We start from the raw sequence: 24,337 nt of genomic DNA on the forward strand, positions 1-24,337 counted from the left end.
GTTGTGAAGACAAGGAGGTAGGCAAAAGTTATCTTTTTATTACTTTGCCTCAATCTCAGTAATATTTACATTATTTTCATATAATCTAATTTGTGTATAGGTCAAGTTTTTTTCTGTTTTGTAGTGTTATATTGTCTTTGTGTCTGGTTTAGATGTTAAAGGTTGTGCTAAGTATCTCGTGAGCTGTAATAGTTTCAGTCTGCTTACCATGGTCACTGTAGATCATTTCTGCCTAGCTTTTCAAGTATCCTCCATTAACTGTGAGGATGGTCCATTTCACAATCAAGCCAACTTATATGTGTCTGGATTACACTCTAAGGTTCCCTGACCCTTTTTGAGTAACCACTTATTACTGAAATCTTAAACTTCATTTCTGTGCTTGACAGCAATGCCATTGTTTTGCTTATTTTCTGATTGGAAGGCTGGCAGTCTCTTCTGAGACTGATGCCAACTGAGCTCTGTGTATCAGCCAGTAGGAGTCACTTGGAGCAGATGGTCATCATCCTTCCCCACAGCCCACATCCCTGGTCTGGGTGGCAAAGTCCCAAGACCACACCTACATACATGCCAACTGTCCTTATTTACTAAGATATTCCTTCTTATTTTTTTAGCTTAATAAATCATTTGCCCTAATATCTTTCTAATGAACTTACGTCCTCATTTCAATTTTCTTTAATATATCTTCCTATTAGCGTCTCTCCCCGCTGTCCCTATCCTTTATTGCCCATGCTATTAGAATGTACATTTTTAAATTCAAATCTTTTTTTGGTTTCATAAATGTTCATCTTCACAGAGATTTTATATACTTACTGGTATATATGTAACAGGTTGAAATTCTATTCTGGTGAAAAAGTATATTGACTCCTTCCATTTCCACTCCTCCAACTTAAAATATTAAAGTTCCATCTTGGGTTTAGTTAAAAAATGAGTAATTGTTTTACTACTCTAAATGGCTTTTTTTTTTTTTTTTTTTTTTTTTTTTTTTTGAGACAGGGTCTTTCTCTGTTGCTCAGGCTGGAATGCAGTGGTACGATCATGGCTTACTGCAACCTCGACCTCCTGGGCTCAAGTGATCCTCCCACCTCAGCCTCCCGAGTAGTCGGGACCACAAGTGTGTGCCACCATGTCCAGCTAATTTTTAAAATTTTTTGTAGAGACAGGGTCTTGCCATGTTGCCCAAGCGATCCCCCTGCCTTGGCCTCCAAAGTGGTGGGATTACAGGCGTGAGCCACCGCGAACAGCCTTGCCATTGAGTTGATAAAATTTCTGAAAAAGCCGATACCTAACTTAACTATAGAACACAGCATACAGTTTAATTCCTAAGAGAGCTAAAGATTCATAAAATACTCAAAATAAATTTAAGCCCCATAGTTCCCTACTCTTGGGGATGTATAGTTATTGGGAACATCCTAAGCTTAACTTTTTGAAAATAGCAGTGAATTATTAGTACATGTTATTTTTGGATTGAGAAAGCAATGCATCTGATCAGTCAGAAACACACAACATTCTGGTAAAAAGATGACTGGTCTCTGCTATTATAATCATAACGTAATAGGGTTAAATAATAAGTCATAATAATTTGCATTTAATTTTCCCTTAGAATCATCTGGAATATCTAAGGAAGTCATCTAAGTACAGGGGTTTACATGAAGTATTATTTCTAAAAAGTTATATCTAAATTAAATTGACATGAAGTGAAATATGCTATTTAGTTTATACTTAAGTGGGACCTATTAGGAATCTTGTGTAAAGTTAAAAGATCTTTTGAAATACAAATATCGTCTTCTAATGTTTTTATAATACATTTAAAAAAATCTAGCATACTTAAACTGATGCATATTTTTACTTAAAGAAAATAACTTACCAAAGCAAGAAAGATAAAATCAGGATGGCAAGATATATTCCAACCTGTTAAGGTGGGGTTTAGAGTAATTTCTTTCAAGGACTAGAGGCATTCTGGAAATATTATGAAATCCACAGGAAAGAAGAAATAGGACTTTTTGAGCCCAGATTAGATTTAACGTGGTGACATGTTTCAAAGTTGTGCCATTAGGCAACAGCAGGCCAAATAAATGAGATATTGCTCAGTCAAAACTTCAGTTTTTCTAGTGTCCATGTAGCTAAGGTAAGCTTCTCTTTCCCTAGCATTGGAAGAGAAGTTGGTATGTAATTTGTAGGGAGTTTATGTGATACAGAGCCCATCCCAAAGGTGGACATAAGAGTATATATCTTTATGGTAGTCAGGCTCATCAATATCTCAGATCACTTAATAAAGCACTGAAGCTGATGAATACAAACTATTCAAGCTGGTAATCAGAAAACACTGACTGACCACAGTGGCTCATAGCCTGTAATCCCAGCACTTTGGGAGGTCGAGGCAGGTGGATTACTTGAGGTCGGGAGTTCAAGACTACCCTGGCCAAGTGAAACCCTGTCTCTGCTAAAAATACAAAAATTCGCTGGGTATCGTGGCATATACCTGTAATCTCAGCTACTCGGGAGGCTGAGGCACAAGAATCCCTTGAACCCGAGAGGTGGAGGTTGCAGTGAGCCAAGCCCGTGCCACTGCACTCCAGCCTGGGTGACAGAGCAAGACTCTGTCTCAAAAAAGAAAAAAAGAAAAAGAAAAGAAAACACTTAAACGAGGTACGGCACATTACATGAAAAACAATGCTATTAGTGTGTGAAAATAAGCCTTAATAAAAAGTAAGCAACAGGCTGTTTTGTACTTTGTGGAGGTTTATGAGAAGATGCATATTACATAGTTAGTGAAATTATGTTTTTGGGAACTTGGGAAAAGGAAAATGAATTCTTACTTCAGAAACCTTTTAGGATAAGTCCCCCTTTAAAAAGAAAAGATAGTTTGCATATCCATGAATGATATATTTTCCTTACCCTAATAAGGTATGGCGAATGTTAACATAGCTGCTCCAGTCATTCAGGATAAAATCAATTATTTTTAAGCAGTGGATTCCTGTAGAATTATCATAGGCACTTAAGGTACCTAAGGACAAAGGAAAAAACTCAAAACTTAATATATTCTCTAATTTTGCTTTTCTACTAGATGGAAATATGTGTGGGAAAGAACTTCTTGATTTGTAAATTATTTACTTTGGAGGATGATTAATGCATTATGTGGGTACACCAAGCAAACTTCTTTTTGCTATTTGTTGTATAGGTAACAGAATATAAGATTAATTCTCAGCATGTGTAGTCATTTAAATAAAAACATATTAAGCAATTTTGTTAATTTTCACAGAACAGAATGATGGATGAAAGTAAGTCACAAGCGTATAACTGCCAATAAGAAAACAACTAGATATGTTACATAATATGACATGAGCTTGTTAAGATCATTAAATTTTTAAAAAATTTTCTATTAAAAACTTCTGGCTGGGTGTGGTGGCTCACTTAGGTTAGGATTTCGAGACCAGCTTGGGCAACATGGTGAGACCTTGTCTCTACAAAAAATATAAAAATTAGCTGAGTGTGGTGGTGTGCACTTGTAGTCTCAGCTTATTTGGGAGACTGAGGTGGGAGAACTGCTTGAATCTGGAAGATGGAGTTTGCTGTGAGCTGTGACTGCATCACTGTACTCAAGCCTGGGCAACAGAGTGAGACCGCCTCAAAAAAAAAAAAAAAAAAAGTTCCACCCTCTTTGTCAACATATCATTAACAACAGAATTTATTTCATATAAAACGTTTCAGTGTGAGGTGAGGTCTTGTACAATATATTGTGACATATACTATCTGACAAAACTTGTGTTGGGCAAAAAATGCAAAAGCAGAGAATTTTCTAGGTTGACAACTTCCATGGTCATAATAGTCTAGTCCAGTTGAAACACAGTGCAATTATCATTTATAAAACCTTGGGCTTAACAATCTTAAGTTCCTATAAGTCTATCTATTTGATTTCAACAACCATTAATTTCTAATTTCTTCACTATATTGCTATATAACTCAAACAGATTACACTTCTGGAATGATAAAGAACGAACATGAGTGTGACCCACAAATTAAAGGCTAATATAAAAAATCCTCGAGGAATTTACCTAGGGGTAGGAAATTCAACCATGGGATGGTTGTTAATACGCTCTGAAATTAGAAGTTGAAAACTGAATTGAGTAACTTTAAGCTGTGTTGAAAGATTTGTAGAACCACATTGTAAAATAACATTATTAATCACTGTTTGACTTGAAAATAAACATAAAATTCACCAATGACATTAAGTATAAAATTGTTTAATATAGTCCTGAATTGTTTTAGAAAATTATAATGATCAGGGAGGGAAAACAGATAACTCTAGACCAGAAACTCATGGCAGTAAGTCAAACAGACTTTGATTTCTTTGTCTAATGCCAAAGAAATGACAGACACTATTCCAGTGTTAAGTATATTTTGTAAGAAGAAAGTCTGTTACATTTCTTTTAAAATGATGTATTGAGCACACATTTATATAGAAATACAATAAACTATTACCTCCACTTCTATGAGCCATTTTTTACCAAGATGTTTCCTTTTCTTAGAACCAAAATTTGAGCAAACTGTTACGTCTGGCATGTTGCATAATGAGTCCTATCAGGCCCAGGGTTCTCTTAATCACATTCAAGTACCATTTGGAAGTACTTCATCTCTGACAAAGTTTACTGTGCATGTGTGCACATGCATAAGTGTTTTCAACTTCAGAAAATGAGCATTGAAGAGGGATACTGAATAACCCCAAGAGCTTATTAACCAGTGCCCCTTGTCATTTCCTTAAAGAAACACGGGAAGCTGAAGAGCTTCTGTAAGGATGAGTGGAGATAAAGATGTGGAGCATATTGTGTGTAAGAGGAACAGTGTGCTTATTTGTCAGCTCCCAAACGACAGGCTGCTTGCTCTGTACTACTGTTGCTAAAAATATCATGCTTGGCGTGGTAGATGCAAAAAAAAAAAAAAAAAAAAAAAAAATCTGTAGTCTGATTTGGAAAGAATTCAATGAGGTAAAAATGTAACTGGGATCTTTCCCCTTCCACTAACTTTATACTTCCCCTGCTTTCCCTTAGAAATTTGTTTTTCCTTAGGTAGAGTCAAAACCCAGGGGCTAATTTATTTAACCCCTTCCATGGTTTTCCATAGTCTGGGAATAGCAAATAAATACCAAGTAAACTCGTCAGTAATTACAAATACAGAGGAAACAAATGAAGTAAGTAGAAGGCATATTTTGATTTTCTTGCATTCCTTAAGATGGCACACATTGTTTTAAAATACAGTTTTTGGTGATAGTTCTATATTTCACTATGATTTTTTCAAAAAATTGGCATTGTCAAGTTTAAAGATGGTGAAGAAGTTAAAAATCTAGACATTATATCAGATTCTCTGATGGTTACAATGAAACAGCACTTCATACTCTTAATCTGGCTCAATACCATTGTTATCAGCCATTGTTTAAGCCACAGTGGACAGCTTTCTAAATCTCTTTCAGTTAATGGATATTTATGTTTCATCTATGTCAAAGGATAAGCAGATAATCAGGTAAAATAAATTACACAATTATGCAAGAGCCTGAAATCAACGTAGAGAAGGAGAAAAGCAGGGAAGACTCTTTTTTGCTTAATATTTACATAACTTTAAAACCTCCCTGTCCTCTCCTTTTTTCCTTTCTTCCTTTTCTTTCTCAACCAATGTTTATTGAGCACCACCATGTACAAGGCAACAAGCTAGCTGGAGATTCAAGTAATCCTTGTCCTTAAGAAGGTGCTGCAAAGGAGCTGAAAGGTGCTGAAAGTACACTTAAAGAGAGACTTTAACGGACAAGGAAAGGCTTTGAGGAGAAGGTACTACTCCAGTCAAATTTAAAAGGCAAGTTAGAGTTAGATGGGAAATTAGAGTCCTAGGAGAAGAAGAAAAACAGCAAATGCAAAGCCAAAGAGTGGCAAAAGTGTAGGTTGTTTGGTATGAATGGTGATTATGGTTTGTGCCAGAAATAGTAAAAGATGAGGATGGAGAAGTAGGCAGAGGCAGAATCTGTAGGGCTTCCATTCTGAAGGCAGTGGTGAATCGATGAAGGCTTTTAGTCATGGAAAGTGACATGATTAGATTTTCCTCCTGAAAATACTTCTCTGGCTATAAGGACATCATTCTTGCGTGGGAATTACGGGCTGGGCAACACTGGAAGCAGGGAGACCAATTAGGAGGCCAGTACAGCAATCCAGGCAAGTAAAGATGAGCTCCCATCCCCCAAACAGGCAAAGCCAGAGGCTTTGTTACTTCTATTTGTGATCACTTCTGTGATTCTTTGAAATAAATTTCCCAAACCTTTCAATATTTACTCCTTCAAAATAAAATCTTATCCCAGATATGTAGGAAAATTCAGAGGATCAACCAAAAAGTTGCTGTGGTGTTGCTGATATCATTTGTCTCCTAGTCTCTCTCCACAAGGAACCAGGTGTTAAATGAAGATCTGGTGAGAAATTGGATGTGAAGCATGAGAAAAAGGGAGGTATCAAAGATGGATGGATGAATGGATGGACAGACAGACCAATTTGATAAGTAATTACTAAGCTACAGGTATTATTTTAGGTAACAGGTCCAGGTCCACTAATATTCTTTTTTTTTTTTTTTTTTTTGTAATTCCAGTATCCCACTTGCATTCAGTTGCTGTATCTCCATAGTCTCCTCTAGTCTATAACAATTCCTCAATTTTTCCTCATCTTTTATGTATGACTTTGATACTTCTAAAGAGTACTGATCAGTTATTTTATAGAATGTTCCTCAATATGGGTTTGTCTGAAGTTTTTTCATGATAGAAGTTACGCATTTTTGGCAAGACTGCTAAAAAAATAATGTCTGCTTCTCAGTGCATTTTACCAAGGGGTTCATGATGCTGATATGTCTTATATACTGGTGCTGTTTACCTTGACTATTTCGTCAAGTTGGTGTCTGTCAGGTTTCTCCAATATAAACTTTTACCTTATACTTTGTAAATACCTTGCTCAAATTTCTACCCATGAATTTTTGTATCCTTTGAGGAATCTTGTCTGCAACATTTATTATTGTGTTATCTGTCTAATAGCAATTCTCTATTTCCCTCTTTCCTTCTATATTTACTAATTCATTAATTTATTTATTACAATAGTATGTACTCATAGATATTTATTTTATTTTAGGGGCTAAAAAACAATATTATTTTCTTGCTCAAATTGTTTTATCTTTGGTCATTAGGAGCTATTTCAGGCTGGCTCCTGCGGGTTTTCTGACATGTCCCCATCCATCTTTCTTTAAATGTTTCCTTACTTTTTGGCAAATGATGTTCAGTCTTGTTTTATATTTTCCCTCCTTTGGGCCTGGAATCAAGCAATCAAACACTTCTTCCTGAAGCCCTGGTTTCTTTTACTGGAAAACTGAGCTCAGAGACCAAGAACTGGCACTAGAATGCCATTGTTACAGGGGTGTCATTGCTTTAGGCCAGGGAGATGATTTATTTTTGACATAGAGTCTTGCTCTGTCGCCCAGGCTGGAGTGTAATGGCGTGATCTTGGCTCACTGCAACCTCCGCCTCCTGGGTTCAAGTGATTCTCCTGCCTCAGCCTCCTGAGTAGCTGGGATTACAGGCACCTGCCACCATGCCCGGCTAATTTTTGTATTTTTTAGTAGAGAAAGGGTTTCACCATGTTGGTCAGGCTGGTCTCGAACTCCTGACATCAGGTGATCCACTCACCTCGGCCTCCCAAAGTGCTGGGATTACAGACATGAGCCACCACGCCTGGCCTGGGGAGAGGATATTTTAAAGATAGGTTGGTCAGGGAAAGCCTTTCTGAGAAGGTCATTCAAGCAGAGACTTAAAAAAAGTGAAGTAGGGAACAAAGCAAGGAATACTAGTGGTACTAGTATTACTGTACTAGAGGGTGCAGTAGGTGCAAGTCGCTGAAGTAAGAACATGGTTGGCAAGCAACAGCAAGATGATGAAGGTGGTTGGTTGTAGCTTGGTGGGCTAGGGGGAAAGTGGTAGGGAATGAATTGTGAGAGTAGACAGGAGCTTTGTAAGTCAGAGTAAATAGTACGGATTTTAATGAGAAGCCACTGGCGTGTTCTGAGCAGGGAAGTAGCATAATCTGATTTACTTCATGATAAAGGATTACTTTGAATGGTGTATGGCAAACAAGTGTGGGCAGACAATTTAGGAGGCTACTGTAGCAGCGTTTGTGAGAAGCTGATGATAGCAAGATATGATGGGGATTAGGCTCACGATTATAGCAGCAGAGGTGGTAAGAAGTGGCTAGATGTGGGGCATGTGTGTATTTACGTAGAAATATTTCAAATATATAGAAAACTCAGAAAATAACATTAATTAAAGCACCCATGTACTCATCACTAAACTTTATTGCCTTCTAACATTTGGTCATACTTGCTTCAGAATAAAAGAATAGTGAAGATTCCTGTGTATCTCTCCACTACTCCATATGTCTCTAGAGGTAAGCACTGAAGTAAATTTGACATTTATTTTTCTCATGGACAGCTTTGAATCACTACTAGATAGATGTATATACATAAATAATGTATAATGTTATTTTACATGTTTAAAATTTAATAAATTTCATACAAATGCAATCATAATGCATGTATCATTTTGTAACTTATCTCATATTTTTCTGTCTCACAAAAAATGCTATATTCAACATTCTTTTACTTTTCTTCTTATTTATGTGCTGAAGTTGTTCTAGAGTGTATATCCACAAGTAGAATTTCCTGGTCAAAAAACATCCACGGTATCCATATTACAAGTTATTGCCAACTTTTTCTGAGAAGCAGTTGTAACAATTTACATAACCATCAGTAGAGTATGGAAGTTCCTGTTTCTCTTAACCTCTTTGCCAACTTACTTGACTGCCAGGCTTTAGAAAATGTACCAATTTGATGGGTATGACATGATAGTTGTTATTTTAATTTGCATTGTCCTAGGCAGAGGGAATAGCAATATCAAGGCCCTGAGGAGGTAGTTTGCTGGGTGAATCCAGGAATAGTGAGGAGGCCAGCACATCTGAAGAAAAGTAAGTAAAGAGGAGATGAAGAAAGACATAAAGTAGAGGGCAAAATCACATAAGTCTTGTAAGTCACTTGAAAGACTTCAGCTTTTCTACAGAGTGATTTGGAAAGCTACTGCAGATCTTTTTTGGTAAGCAGACCAACATGAGTTGATAAATAATCATTAGCTATTATTATTGTATTTTCTAGTTAGGTATAGTAAGACTGCTAAATGTAGTGTATTAATTCATTGGTGCTAGTAATAGCTCATACTTATGTACTTACAACGCACCAGGTACTTTACATTGGTTAATCCTCTCAATGACCCTTATACAGATGAGTAAACTGTAATATAGACTGGCTAAGTAAGGTTAGTTATAGGAACAGCAAGTTGTAGGTCTCAGGTCCTGAATCTGGCAATCTTGTTGAATTCTGTTTGCAGATTCTCTTGGCTATAGATATGGACAGTTTGGTATTGTTCTTTCCAGTTCTTTTTTTTTTTTTTTTTGAGACGGAGTCTCACTGTGTCGTCCAGGCTGGAGTGCAGTGGTGCGATCCCGGCTCACTGCAAGCTCCGCCCCCCGGGTTCATGCCATTCTCCTGCCTCAGCCTCCTGAGTAGCTGGGACTACAGGCGCCCACCACTATGCCCGGCTAATTTTTTGTATTTTTAGTAGAGACAGGGTTTCACCGTGTTAGCCAGGATGGTCTCGATCTCCTGACCTCGTGATCCGTCCGCCTCAGCCTCCCAAAGTGCTGGGATTACAGACGTGAGCCACCGCACCCGGCCTTCCAGTTCTTATAATACTTGCTTCTTTCCCATTAGGGAGTTATTAAAATGGTTAGCATCTCTAGTAACAATGCAAAATAGACCCTGAGAGAGTGGACATTCTTACTCCTGACTTTAGTAGAAATATTTCCAAAAATTTATCATTAAGAAAAATATATTCTCCTTGTTCCTGATGGTGACTAAGAAAAACATATTTTCTTTGTCCCTGATGGTGACCCTTTATCAGGATAGGAACTTTTCTTCTATGCTGTTTCCTAGGAAATTTGTTTTTTAAAATTAGTAAGAACAAGTGCTAAGTTATATCAAGTACATTTCTACATTGTGATGTTGAATCATTCCTGTTTTTGTGAGAAATCTTATCTAGTAGTAGCAATAGTAGCAGTGTGTGTGTGTGTGTGTGTGAATAAACTGCCAAATTCCACCTGACACTGTTCTATTTAGAATTTTTTTTCTATCTGCAATAGTGAGACTGATGTACAGTTTCCTTTTCCCGTATTATCCCTACCTAGTTTTGATAATACTACTTTTATAAAATTTGTTGAATAGCTTTTTTTCCCCTCAGTTTTCTTACACAGCTTTTACAAGAGGGATTACATGAAGTTGTAATAAAGTTATCTAGATTTTGTACCTTTTTTGTGGGGAAGATTTTTGATAGATCTGGCATATTGTAAAGGGTAGAGTTGACAGGACTTGTTAGACTGGAGGTGAGGAGTCAATGAGAGGATGACTTCTAGGTTAGTGGCTTATGTGGTTGGCATTTTTAGGTACCAGGCATTGAGACAGGGAACATTACAGTAGGAGATGGGTGAAAAGGTGATTAATTAAGTTTTAGACATGTTTAAGTTTCTTTGGAATCATCAAATGGTGATGTCCAAGTTGTTGGTGTTTAGAAAAGAGGGTATGCTTGAGACAGAGCATCAGGTCCATGGTTCATTGATTCACCTCATTTCATTCATTCAAAGATATTTGTTGAGTGTCTATTCAATGTCAAACTCTGAGTATGCTGTCTTTTTCCTCCTCTTCCCAGTTCAGCCTTTCTGAAAGGGATGAAGCCATTTTTTCACCCTATATGGTACTAATGGCAACTGTGTTTCCTGTGTATCTCTTGTCTGACAGTAAAGTTTTGGTTTCCTCATCCTCTCCCACATTTTTCAGAAAGTAGAGTTGGGAGAGGACACATGGTTGATGAGGGCTGGAAAGATTATATGTATCGTTTGAAATTAGTTTTTAAGTTGGAAAAATGCTGGACATATGTAGAGGCTTGATGCATGAAATAAATTAAGCCCTTAAAAGAACTTTAGGCTTTGTTCTTGGATATGGCTATAGTCAACTTTACAAATAGGTGCCAAGGCCAATTTCTACCAGTGAACTTGTTAGAAAGTCATCATTTAAAACACACATATTAATTTGAGTTGAGAGAGGGTTTAGAATGTGTATTGTATGTACTTCTCTAGGACTTAATCCTCTCACACATGAAATAAGTTTAGGACTTGGTGATATCCTAGGTTCTTTCAGACTTTAACATTTTATAGTCTATATGCAAAGACACTGAAAATGAGGTGTTAAATACTGGAGCCTGAAGAATTCTTTTCTGTGGAGGTTAAGAAAAGGAATGTTTCTTCTGTACATTTCAGTTAAATGCATGTCCGCCTGTAGGCTGGAGAAGGGAAAGGTGAATCATGAATGGAATACAGTGAACTAAGCCTGGACATGGAGCTGAACATTTAGGGAGATCACAGGGAATAACAACAAAAGCCTGAATTTCACCACAGAAGACATTTAAATGAGCCCTGTAAGAAACACGCTATCAGGAAGATATTCTGGCTGGAAGGAGAAATCAGAAATTACACATTTCTTACTGTTTCAGGGCTCTGAGGAACTGGGTAGACAGCAGAACATGTAAAATAAAAACAAAACCAATTAAAAACACAACACTTTTTATGGAAGAAAACCTCTGTGGAAGTGAACTGAGCAACAGGACAAGGACAAAATGTCACATCCATCTAGGTCAGGTTGTACCTTCACGCAAGACAATCAAGGACTCTGACAACATTTGACTGCATCCCAGGTAGCCTGAGGGAAAGACCACCGTGACAGGGAAGAGAGATGGTTTTTACTGTGAATGAGGTAACCATGTACTAAAAAGAAAGTAGTTACTTTTCCTGAAGGCTTCATTGTTCTGAAAAACCTCAAGAAGTTTCTCCAGAGTCTAGAAAAAAGCCTCACCACAACTCTTGAGAGCTATGCTACCCACACTGAGGCTGATTTCCATTACCAATCTGTACTCTCTTCCTTGGGGTGATATTCTGCCAGCAACAAACTTGGAAGAATAACTACCAAGCAAACCATATGCTTCCAGGAAATACTTCCATCAACATTATAAAAGTTGGCCGGGCGTGGTGGCTCACACCTATAGTCCCAGAACTTTGGGAGGCCGAGGCAGGCAGATCACAAGGTCAGGAGATTGAGACCATCCTGGCTAACACGGTGAAACCCCGTCTCTAGTAAAAAATACAAAAAAAAAAATTAGCTGGGCATGGTGGTGGGCACCTGTAGTCCCAGCTACTCAGGAGGCTGAGGCGGGAGAATGGCATGAACCCGGGAGGTGGATTTTGCAGTGAGCCGAGATCACGCCACTGCACTCCAGCCTGGGCGACAGAGCGAGACTCCATTTGGAAAAAAAAAAGAAGTCATAAAGGTTCAGAGATGTTGACAGGGAATAAAGCTGCTTAAATGGCTCTGAGCATGTTCAAGAAATGCATCTATTTAGTTTTATTTTCTAGTTACAGGAATTACTATCTATGTGGTTATATTTATGTATTTATTTATTTTTTTCAGTATTTCTCCCTGCTCCTTTTCTCCCACAATTCCTTTCTTTTTACCTACACTCCACAGAGACCTAGTTTAAATATGAGGAAAAGCCTTTAAATTCCAATGACATAGTATACATAGAAGTTAAATAATTGATGTTTTAAAGATCATTGGTTAAAATTAGAAATCACTGACAGAGGAAGTAGTTTGGAGTAACAGTTGTATGAATATGTGTAAAAGACTTAATGTCCAAGTTGCTGGGGGAAATATCACTTAGAAAAGTCAATGTGACTGTATAGGGCCATATATAACAGCTGCATCTTTAATCAGTTTTTCCTTACTCTCTATAACTAATCTGTGTCCAAATTTTGTAATCTGTTGAAAGAGACTTCTACGCGTCTCTTTCCTTCTCCACTTTTACTAGAGTTTTCTGATGCCTTCATAAACTCACACTTAAGATAACTGCATCCCTGACTCTTCTCTGCCTCCATGAATATGTCCTGTACATTTCTTCCACAGTAATGTTTACTAAATGCTGTTTTTTAGCATATCACACAGAACCCTACAGTGTTTCTCTACATCCTCTATGGCTTTCAAGGCATTCCGTAAGTCATCCCCATCTCAGTTATTTTCCCCAGTAGGAACTTTCTTCTCTCAGGCCAGATTCTACACTGTTTCTAGGTATGCAACTGGCATTCATACCTCCTTGCTTTGACTTATGATTTTGTTTATCAGGAAGATCTTCCTCTTTTAGCCTTATACTAATGAACTTAATTACATCATACTTCAAAGTTTGGCCACATCCTAGCACTGTCCTCATTCTAGACCTAAATACCTTAACTTGCTGAGCTATAATCACAGACTATTCTGCAAAATTTTACTTTATTTGATACAGATGGGGTCTTGCTATGTCCACCAGGCTGGTCTTGAACTCCTGGCCTCAAGTGATCCTCACACCTTGGCCTCCCAAAGTGCTGTGGTTATAGGTGTGGGCCACTGAACCTGGCCTCTGCACAATTTTGTTTCATGTCTACTAGCCTTTTCTGTCATATTATAATGTAAGCTCACTGAAGGTAGAAGAGACAGTCGGATATATGGGGAAAAAATACACGAATAATAGTCATAGTTTAGTAAAGTAAATATCAACTAGAAATCTATGCTATAAGATGTTGGTTTACGACCAGGCGTGGTGGCTCACGCCTGTAATCCCAGCACTTTGGGAGGCTGAGGTGGGCGGATCACCTGAGGTCAGGAGCTCAAGACCAGCCTGGTCAACATGGTGAAACCATGTCTCTACTAAAAATACAAAAATTAGCTGGGCATAGTGGCGTGCGCCTGTAGTCCCAGCTACTTGGGAAGCTGAGGCAGGAAAATAGTGTGAACCTGAGAGGCGGAGGTTGCAGTGAGCTGAGGTCGCACCACTGCATTCCAGCTTGGGCGACAGTATGAGATTCCATCTCAAAAAAAAAAAAAAAGATCTTGGTTTACTGTGCTGTTAGAGCAACCTATTTAGATGTATAAGAGGAAGACTTAATAACATTAACCACTACTGTGAGGGAACATAACGACGAATCTGCTCCTTGCAGAAAAAGGAAACAATTGGAGGATGTTCTAAAATTATCTTCAGCTGCTTATCTCTAAAAGAAACTGTAATCTACAATTGTAAAATATTCTGTTTTGCATATTCTTATAAGTGCTCTTTTTTGGATATAGTCCAAACATAATTTTAAGTAACAGTTTTTAAGCTTTAATATGCTTTGTCTTTTAGAAAAGTTGTTTGGCACTAAACACTAAAAAGGCTTTCATGACTTGATACTAACTTATCTTCCAATTTTACTTTCTACTAGGCTGCTAGGTTGCTTGTAAAAATCATTAATCATTTGTTAAATAAGTGAATCTCTGTTGCCAAACACTACAGAGCACACTACAAAGAGAAGCAGCCAAGTTCAGAGGCTTTGTCCTTGTGACATTTTATTTGGGGTCATATTTAAAACCACTACTGCTTTTCTCTGACCATGGTGATTACTACTGATGTCATGTCTCTCCAGAGTGGTAGCCACATTGCCTTTTCAATGTATCTCAGTTTTGGCTGTCTGAAGGATGACTGCCTATCTCTTTTGGGTGACCACAGGTTGCCCAAAGTGAATTTTATATAGACTATGAAACTAATATATTGTGAGTACCTCAAATGTATTCTACACATTTTATAAAATTCCATCTAGTCCTTTTCCCCCAATTTGGTAACAGAGAGAAATTTACCTTCTTTTATATAACTTAAACCTCTTCCCCTCCACCCTCCCCTCTCCACACTTTATGGTTCTATAGTCTACATCTATTCCTCTGCCTCCTCTAAGATGGGGATCATTCTTTAAGTTCTCTTAAGCTAATTATATGGAGCCCTCACATCACCCTTCCTAACAGCCTCCACTTGGCCCCAGTTCTCATACGCTCTAACGTCATATTAACTTTTTTTTCCAAAAGTTAAAACACAAGGACTGTCTGTTTTGCATCAGAGTTAGCACTTATATTCTCTCTTTCCATGTCTTCCCCTATTTGACTGTAAGTTCATTAAAAAGAGAAGGTTATACCATTTTTATCTTTCTCTCTCTACGCTCATTTTTCAAATTAGGGCTTGCACAGTCAGTGACACACACACACACACACACACACAGTGTTAGTCTGGTTAAAATGAATAGCATATATATTTAAAAGACTGAAAATAAAAGAAAATCTGTCATATGCCTCCCCAACTCACTACAAGTCCAAATTTTTTTTTAATTTTTTTCACTTTTTAAAAAAAATTTTATTATTATTATACTTTAAGTTTTAGGGTACATGTGCACAACGTGCAGGTTTGTTACATATGTATACATGTGCCATGTTGGTGTGCTGCACCCATTAACTCATCATTTAGCATTAGGTATATCTCCTAATGCTATCCCTCCCACCTCCCCCCACCCCACAACAGTCCCTGGTGTGTGATGTTCCCCTTCCTGTGTCCATGTGTTCTCATTGCTCAATTCCCACCTATGAGTGAGAACATGTGGTGTTTGGTTTTTTGTCCTTGCGACAGTTTGCTGAGAATGATGGTTCCCAGTTTCATCCATGTCCCTACAAAGGACATGAACTCATCATTTTTTATGGCTGCATAGTATTCCATGGTGTATATGTGCCACATTTTCTTAATCCAGTCTATTGTTGTTGGACATTTAGGTTGGTTCCAAGTATTTGCTGTTGTGAATAGTGCCGCTATAAACATACGTGTGCATGTGTCTTTATAGCAGCATGATTTATAATCCTCTGGGTATATACCCAGTAATGGGATGGCTAGGTCAAATGGTATTTCTAGTTCTAGATCCCTGAGGAATCGCCACACTGACTTCCACAATGGTTGAACTAGTTTACAGTCCCACTAACACTGTAAAAGTGTTCCTATTTCTCCACATCTTCTCCAGTACCTGTTGTTTCCTGACTTCTTAATGATTGCCATTCTAACTGGTATGAGATGGTATCTCATTGTGGTTTTGATTTGCACTTCTCTGATGGCCAGTGATGATGAGCATATTTTCATGTGTCTTTTGGCTGCATAAATGTCTTCTTTTGAGAAGTGTCTGTTCATATCCTTTGCCCACTTTTTGATGCAGTTGTTTTTTTCTTGTAAATTTGTTGGAGTTCATTGTAGATTATGGATATTAGCCCTTTGTCAGATGAGCAGGTTGCAAAAATTTTCTCCCATTTTGTAGGTTGCCTGTTCACTCTGATGGTAGTTTCTTTTGCTGTGCAGAAGCTCTTGAGTTTAATTAGATCCCATTTGTCAATTTTGGCTTTTGTTGCCATTGCTTTTGGTGTTTTAGACATGAAGTCCTTGCCCATGCCTATGTCCTGAATGGTATTGCCTAGGTTTTCTTCTAGGGTTTTTATGGTTTTAGGTCTAAAATGTAAGTCTTTAATCCATCTTGAATTAATTTTTGTATAAGGTGTAAGGAAGGGATCCAGTTTCAGCTTCCTACATATGGCTAGCCAGTTTTCCCAGAACCATTTATTAAATAGGGAATCCTTTCCCCATTGCTTGTCTTTGTCAGGTTTGTCAAAGATCAGATAGTTGTAGATATGTGGCATTATTTCTGAGGGCTCTGTTCTGTTCCATTGGTCTATATCTCTGTTTTGGTACCAGTAGCATGCTGTTTTGGTCACTGTAGCCTTGTAGTATAGTTTGAAGTCAGGTAGCATGATGCCTCCAGCTTTGTTCTTTTGCCTTAGGATTGACTTGGTGAAGTGGGCTCTTTTTTGGTTCCATATGAACTGTAAAGTAGTTTTTTCCAATTCTGTGAAGAAAGTCATTGGTAGCTTGATGGGGATGGCATTGAATCTATAAATTACCTTGGGCAAAATGGCCATTTTCATGATATTGATTCTTCCTATCCATGTGCATGGAATGTTTTTCCATTTGTTTGTATCCTCTTTTATTTCATTGAGCAGTGGTTTGTTGTTCTCCTTGAAGAGGTCCTTCACATCCCTTGTAAGTTGGATTCCTAAGTATTTTATTCTCTTTGAAGCAATTGTGAATGGGAGTTCACTCATGACTTGGCTCTCTGTTTGTCTGCTAATGGTGTATAAGAATGCTTGTGATTTTTGTACATTGATTTTGTATCCTGAGACTTTGCTGAAGTTGCTTATCAGCTTGAGGAAATTTTGGGCTGGGACGATGGGGTTTTCTAGATATACAATCATGTCATCTGCAAACAGGGACAATTTGACTTCCTCTTTTCCTAATTGAATACCCTTTATTTCCTTCTCCTGCCTGATTGCCCTGGCCAGAATTTCCAACACTATGTTGAATAGGAGTGGTGAGAGAGGGCATCCCTGTCTTGTGCCAGTTTTCAAAGGGAATGCTTCCAGTTTTTGCCCATTCAGAATGATATGGGCTGTGGGTTTCTCATAGATAGCTCTTACTATTTTGAGATACGTCCCATCAATGCCTAATTTATTGAGAGTTTTTAGCATGAAGCGTTGTTGAATTTTGTCAAAGGCCTTTTCTGCATCTATTGAGATAATCATGTGGTTTTTGTCTTTGGTTCTGTTTAAATGCAGGATTACATTTATTGATTTGTGTATGTTGAACCAGCCTTGCATCCCAGGGATGAAGCCCACTTGATCATGGTGAATAAGCTTTTTGATGTGCTGCTGGATTCGGTTTGCCAGTATTTTATTGAGGATTTTTGCATCAATGTTCATCAAGGATATTGGTCTAAAATTCTCTTTTTTGGTTGTGTCTCTGCCATGCTTTGGTATCAGGATGATGCTGGCCTCATAAAATGAGTTAGGGAGGATTCCCTCTTTTTCTATTGATTGGAATAGTTTCAGAAGGAATGGTACCAGCTCCTCTTTGTACCTCTGGTAGAATTCGGCTGTGAATCCATCTGATCCTGGACTTTTTTTGGTTGGTAAGCTATTGATTATTGCCTCAATTTCAGAGCCTGTTATTGGTCTATTCAGAGATTCAACTTCTTCCTGGTTTAGTCTTAGGAGGATGTATGTGTCGAGGAATTTATCCATTTCTTCTAGATTTTCTAGTTTATTTGCGTAGAGGTGTCTGTAGTATTCTCTGATGGTAGTTTGTATTTCTGTGGGATCGGTGGTGATATCCCCTTTATCATTTTTTATTGCATCTATTTGATTCTTCTCTCTTTTCTTCTTTATTAGTCTTGCTAGCGGTCTATCAATTTTGTTGATCCTTTCAAAAAACCAGCTGTTGGACTCATTAATTTTTTGAAGGGTTTTTTGTGTCTCTATTTCCTTCAGTTCTGCTCTGATCTTAGTTATTTCTTGCCTTCTGCTAGCTTTTGAATGTGTTTGCTCTTGCTTTTCTAGTTCTTTTAATTGTGATGTTAGGGTGTCAATTTTAGATCTTTCCTGCTTTTTCTTGTGGGCATTTAGTGCTATAAATTTCCCTCTACACACTGCTTTGAATGTGTCCCAGAGATTCTGGTATGTTGTGTCTTTGTTCTCGTTGGTTTCATAGAACATCTTTATTTCTGCCTTCATTTTGTTATATACCCAGTAGTCATTCAGGAGCTGGTTGTTCAGTTTCCATGTAGTTGAGCGGTTTTGAGTGAGTTTCTTAATCCTGAGTTCTAGTTTGATTGCACTGTGGTCTGAGAGACAGCTGGTTATAATTTCTGTTCTTTTACATTTGCTAAGGAATGCTTTACTTCCAACTATGTGGTCAATTTTGTAGTAGGTGTGGTGTGGTGCTGAAAAGAATGTATATTCTGTTGATTTGGGGTGGAGAGTTCTGTAGATGTCTATTAGGTCTATTGGTCCGCAGAGCTGAGTTCAATTCCTGGGTATCCTTGTTAACTTTCTGTCTCGTTGATCTGTCTAATGTTGACAGTGGGGTGTTAAAGTCTCCCATTATTATTGTGTGGGAGTCTAAGTCTCTTTGTAGGTCACTAAGGACTTGCTTTATGAATCTGGGTGCTCCTGTATTGGGTGCATATATATTTGGGATAGTTAGCTCTTCTTGTTGAATTGATCCCTTTACCATTATGTAATGGCCTTCTTTGTCTCTTTTGATCTTTGTTGGTTTAAAGTCTGTTTTATCAGAGACTACGATTGCAACTCCTGCCTTTTTTTGTTTTCCATTTGCTTGGTAGATCTTCCTCCATCCCTTTATTTTGAGCCTATGTGTGTCTCTGTATGTGAGATGGGTTTCCTGAATACAGCACACTGATGGGTCTTGACTCTTTATCCATTTTGCCAGTCTGTGTCTTTTAATTGGAGCATTTAGCCCATTTACATTTAAAGTTAATATTGTTATGTGTGAATCTGATCCTGTCATTATGATGTTAGCTGGTTATTTTGCTTGATAGTTGATGCAGTTTCTTCCTAGCCTTGATGGTCTTTACAGTTTGGCATGTTTTTGCAGTGGCTGGTACCAGTTGTTCCTTTCCATGTTTAGTGCTTCCTTCAGGAGCTCTTTTAGGGCAGGCCTGGTGGTGACAAAATCTCTTAGCATTTGCTTGTCTGTAAAGTATTTTATTTCTCCTTCACTTATGAAGCTTAGTTTGGCTGGATATGAGATTCTGGGTTGAAAATTCTTTTCTTTAAGAATGTTGAATATTGGCCCCCACTCTCTTCTGGCTTGTAGAGTTTCTGCAGAGAGATCAGCTGTTAGTCTGATGGGCTTCCCTTTGTGGGTAACCCAACCTTTCTCTCTGGCTGCCCTTAACATTTTTTCCTTCATTTCACGTTTGGTGAATCTGACAATTATGTGTCTTGGAGTTGCTCTCCTCGAGGATTATCTTTGTGGTGTTCTCTGTATTTCCTGAATTTGAATGATGGCCTGCCTTGCTAGATTGGGGAAGTTCTCCTGGATAATCCTGCAGAGTGTTTTCCAACTTGTTTCCATTCTCCCCGTCACTTTCAGGTACACCAATCAGACATAGATTTGGTCTTTTCACATAGTCCCATATTTCTTGGAGGCTTTGTTCGTTTCTTTTTATTCTTTTTTCTTTAAACTTCTCTTCTCACTTCATTTCATCTTCCATCACTGATACCCTTTCTTCCAGTTGATTGCATCGGCGAATGAGGCTTCTGCATTCGTCATGTAGCTCTCGTGGCTTGGTTTTCGGCTCCATCAGGTCCTTTAAGGACTTCTCTGCATTGGTTATTCTAATTATCCATTCATCTAATTTTTTTTCAAAGCTTTTAACTTCTTTGCCATTGGTTCGAATTTCCTTCTGTAGCTCGGAGTAGTTTGATCGTCTGAAGCCTTCTTCTCTCAACTCGTCAAAGTCATTCTCCGTCCAGCTTTGTTCCATTGCTGGTGAGGAGCTGCGTTCCTTTGGAGGAGGAGAGGCACTCTGATTTTTAGAGTTTCCAGTTCTTCTGCTCTGTTTTCTTCCCATCTTTGTGGTTGTATCTACCTTTGGTCTTTGATGATGGTGACGTACAGATGGGTTTTTGGTGTGGATGTCCTTTCTGTTTGTTAGTTTTCCTTCTAACAGACAGGACCCTCAACTGCAGGTCTGCTGGAATTTGCTAGAGGTCCACTCCAGACCCTGTTTGCCTGGGTATCAGCAGCGGTGGCTGCAGAACAGCGGATATTGGTGAACCGCAGATGCTGCTGCCTGATCGTTCCTCTGGAAGTTTTGTCTCAGAGGAGTACCTGGTCGTGTGAGGTGTGAGTCCGCCCCTACTGGGGGGTGTCTCCCAGTTAGGCTACTCGGGGGTCAGGGACCCACTTGAGGAGACAGTCTGCCCATTCTCAGATCTTAAGCTGCGTGCTGGGAGAACCACTACTCTCTTCAAAGCTGTCAGAGAGGGACATTTAAGTCTGCAGAGGTTACTGCTGTCTTTTTGTTTGTCTGTGCCCTGCCCCCAGAGGTGGAGCCTACAGAGGCAGGCAGGCATCCTTGAGCTGTGGTGGGCTCCACCCAGTTCCAGCTTCCCCGCCGCTTTGTTTACCTAATCAAACAACTAACTCAGCAATGGCGGGCTCCCCTCCCCCAGCCTCGCTGCCGCCTTGCAGTTTGATCTCGGACTGCTGTGCTAGCAATGAGCGAGACTCTGTGGGTGTAGGACCCTCCGAGCCAGGTGCGGGATATAATCTCCTGGTGTGCCATTTTTTAAGCTCGTTGGAAAAGCGCAGTATTAGGGTGGGAGTGACCCGATTTTCCAGGTGCCGTCTGTCACCGCTTTCTTTGACTAGGAAAGGGAATTCCCTGACCCCTTGCACTTCCCGGGTGAGGCGATGCCTCACCCTGCTTCGGCTCACGCATGGTGCGCTGCACCCACTGTCCTGTACCTACTGTCTGGCACTCCCCAGTGAGATGAACCCGGTACCTCAGTTGGAAATGCAGAAATCACCCGTCTTCTGCGTCACTCACACTGGGAGCTGAAGACTGGAGTTGTTCCTATTCGGCCATCTTGGCTCCTCCCCCAAATTTATTTTATTAAAAGAAATAAAGATCATCAACCTCAAATTCTGTTTTCCTATTTCACATTTGTTGGCAGTATAGAAACTACTGAAGTTGCTGAAAAGGCATCATAAACTAAAGCAATACTCATATTCTATTCAACTCAACTATGACTAACATTTTGATAATATTAATTTCTGCTTATGCAAAAGTTAGGAACAGCCCAGCCTGCCTCTATTATTCAGGCACCATAGACTTAATTGCATCTAAATGATTCAGGATAAAACACACATCAAACTGTTTTGCTGAAATCAACTTATGTAGTTGAACAGTTATCGTGTACTATTAAACAGTTGGCACATTTCACATCTTTGGCATGTAAAAGCCAATTGGGTGTAGACTTATGTTGTTTAAATGATGCCAATGTGTACTTCTCACCTTCTTAAATATATCAAAATTCCTTAGGATGCCAAACAAAATCTATCCTCTGGGAATAAAATGTGCCAGCAGTTGAATGGTACATGGAAGCATTACTGGAAAAACTTGAGAGGAGAAAAAAACCCTTTTCCCTGTAACAGACTAAGGTCTCATAACTGAAAATGAATTACAGCTCTGGAAATTATCTGATGAACTCTAGGCCTGACAGCCGAACAAGATAATTCAGTACAAATTTTAAAATGATGGCTATATAGTTTTTTCAACTGTATAACCTCTGACTATAAAACTACCTTTCTTCTTAAAGCTTCTCTTGGCAACCGTGTTTGCTGATTTAAAGCTTCAGAGCAAAGCATGTCTATGAATTTAGAGAGAAAAAAATTTCTCGATTTTCATTTTCAGAATTGGAGTGATGGCAGTAATGCTTAAGCAAATGGGGACTCTATGAGTAAATATTCTGATAAACAGGTAAATATGTTCTGTACATAAGAAATAAATGGAAAGGTTGACACCAATAATGGAAATTATGGATTTGCTTGTGGTCTGACAAGTGTGTGCTTGCTTTGTGCTCGAGAGGAGGTTTAGTGTGTAATAAACATAACCTAAGATATTTGTAGGTAAACATATGGTATATGAATATCACTACTTATTGGTATTTGAAACTTGGTCTTTTAAAACTCATGCATTTCACACTTCTAAAATAATGGCAATATAGCATGAATCTTAACATGAGATTCTGTAAATTAATCATTATTGCCAAAATAAAAATCCTAACTATAAAGGGTACTAGATTGAACTTTAAAGTTTTTCACTATTAATAACCTTACACACCAACAGAAAACACTGAAAGAAGTATTCTGAAATTATTGTACATGTCAAGGAAACAAATTCCATAGTGTGTCTACCAAGGGAAAATCATACTTGAAGTAGCCCTAAGACAGAACACATCACAAATAAAAAGTGCTATACAACACAGACCCACAGTGAAGAAAACAATTCCTCTGACATCCATAATAAATATCAATCTCACACTTTGAAAATGAACATATAAGCAGACTTAGTAAAAGGGGCATTTCAATTAATTATAGTCATGTATACTTTCCAGAAATGTTTAGTCTTAGAGAATTTAAATTGTGTCACTACACTTTTATTGGTTTTGTCTTTTTCAGTACAAATCTGTCTCATCATAACATTCCCCATTTGTCATGAGAATATTGGTGTATGAGATCAAAATAGCTAGATTTCTCTTTTAAAAAAATTGGGGTAAAAAACACATGAGATCTACACTCTTAATGACTTTTTAGGTGTGCAGCATAGTATTGTGAACTATAGCTACAATGTTGTACGCAGATCTCTAGAACTTATGCAATTGCATGACTGAAACTTTATACTCATTGAACAGCAACTCCTCATTTTCCCTCCTTCCAGTCTCTGGCTACTGCTATTTTATTTTCTGCTTTGATTAGTTTGACTGTTTTAAATACTCATATATGTAGAATCATACAATATTTGCCTTTCTGTGACTGGCTTATTTTATTTAGCATAATGTCCTCAAGATTCATCCATGCTGCAGAATATGTTATTATTTCCTTTTTTTTTTTTTTTTTTTTTTTGAGACAAGGTCTCACTCTGTTGCTCAGGCTAGAGTACAGTGGCACAATCTCCGCTCACTGAGACCTCGACCCCCCAGGCTCAGGCTCAAGCAATCCTCCCACCTCCGCCTCCCCCGGAGCTGAGACTATAGGCACATTCCACCATGCCCGGCAAACTTTTGTATTTTTTGTAGAGATGGGGTTTTGCCATGTTGCCCAGGCTTGTTTCGAACTCGTAGCCTCAAGCAATCCACCTGCCTCAGCCCCCCAATGTGCGGGATTATAGGCGTCGGCCACTACACCTGGCTTTTTTGTTTTTTATTTTTATTTATTCATTTATTTTTTTGAGACAGGATCTCACTGTCCCCCAGTGGTGTAATCACAGCTCACTGCAGCCTTGAACTCCCGGCCCAAGCAATTCTTCCACCTCAGCCTCCTGAGTAGTTGGGACTAAAGGCATGCATCACCATGCCTGGCTAAGTATTAATTTTTTTTTTTTTTGGTAGAGACGGGGTTTTGCCATGTTGCTCAGAATGATCTCGAACTCCTGGCTCAAGCAATCTTCCTGTCTTGGCCTCCCAAAGTGCTGGAATTACAGGCTTGAGCCACCGTGCCTGGCTGGATTTCCTTCTTCATTAAGGCTGGATAATATTTCATTGTACATATATACCACATTTATCTGTTGATGGACATTCAGGTTCCTCTCACCTCTTGGCTATTATGGATAATGTTGCTATGAACATGGCAGTGTAAAATATCTCTTCAAGATCCTGGTTTCAATTCTTT

General features: G+C 38.5%; 1 protein-coding gene across 7 annotated transcripts in view; it reads right to left on the reverse strand.

Annotated features, from left to right (window-relative positions):
• ELP4 (elongator acetyltransferase complex subunit 4) overlaps positions 1-24,337 on the reverse strand; it is a 279,587-nt gene that overhangs the window by 21,484 nt on the left and 233,766 nt on the right. The window contains exon 10 of one of the 7 annotated variants that reach the window (XM_054524529.1): positions 1-3,004. This exon is cut by the window's left edge and continues 5,334 nt beyond it. The exons of 5 other annotated variants lie outside the window; for them this stretch is intronic. In XM_054524529.1, coding sequence (XP_054380504.1) covers positions 2,996-3,004 — 9 coding nt within the window. In that variant the 3' untranslated portion in view covers positions 1-2,995. The remainder of the gene's footprint in view (positions 3,005-24,337) is intronic. One more of the 7 variants, XM_054524530.1, reaches the window with a different exon arrangement.

The sequence above is a fragment of the Pongo abelii genome, chromosome 9 (assembly GCF_028885655.2).
Source record: "Pongo abelii isolate AG06213 chromosome 9, NHGRI_mPonAbe1-v2.0_pri, whole genome shotgun sequence".
NCBI classification, from domain to species: domain Eukaryota; kingdom Metazoa; phylum Chordata; class Mammalia; order Primates; family Hominidae; genus Pongo; species Pongo abelii.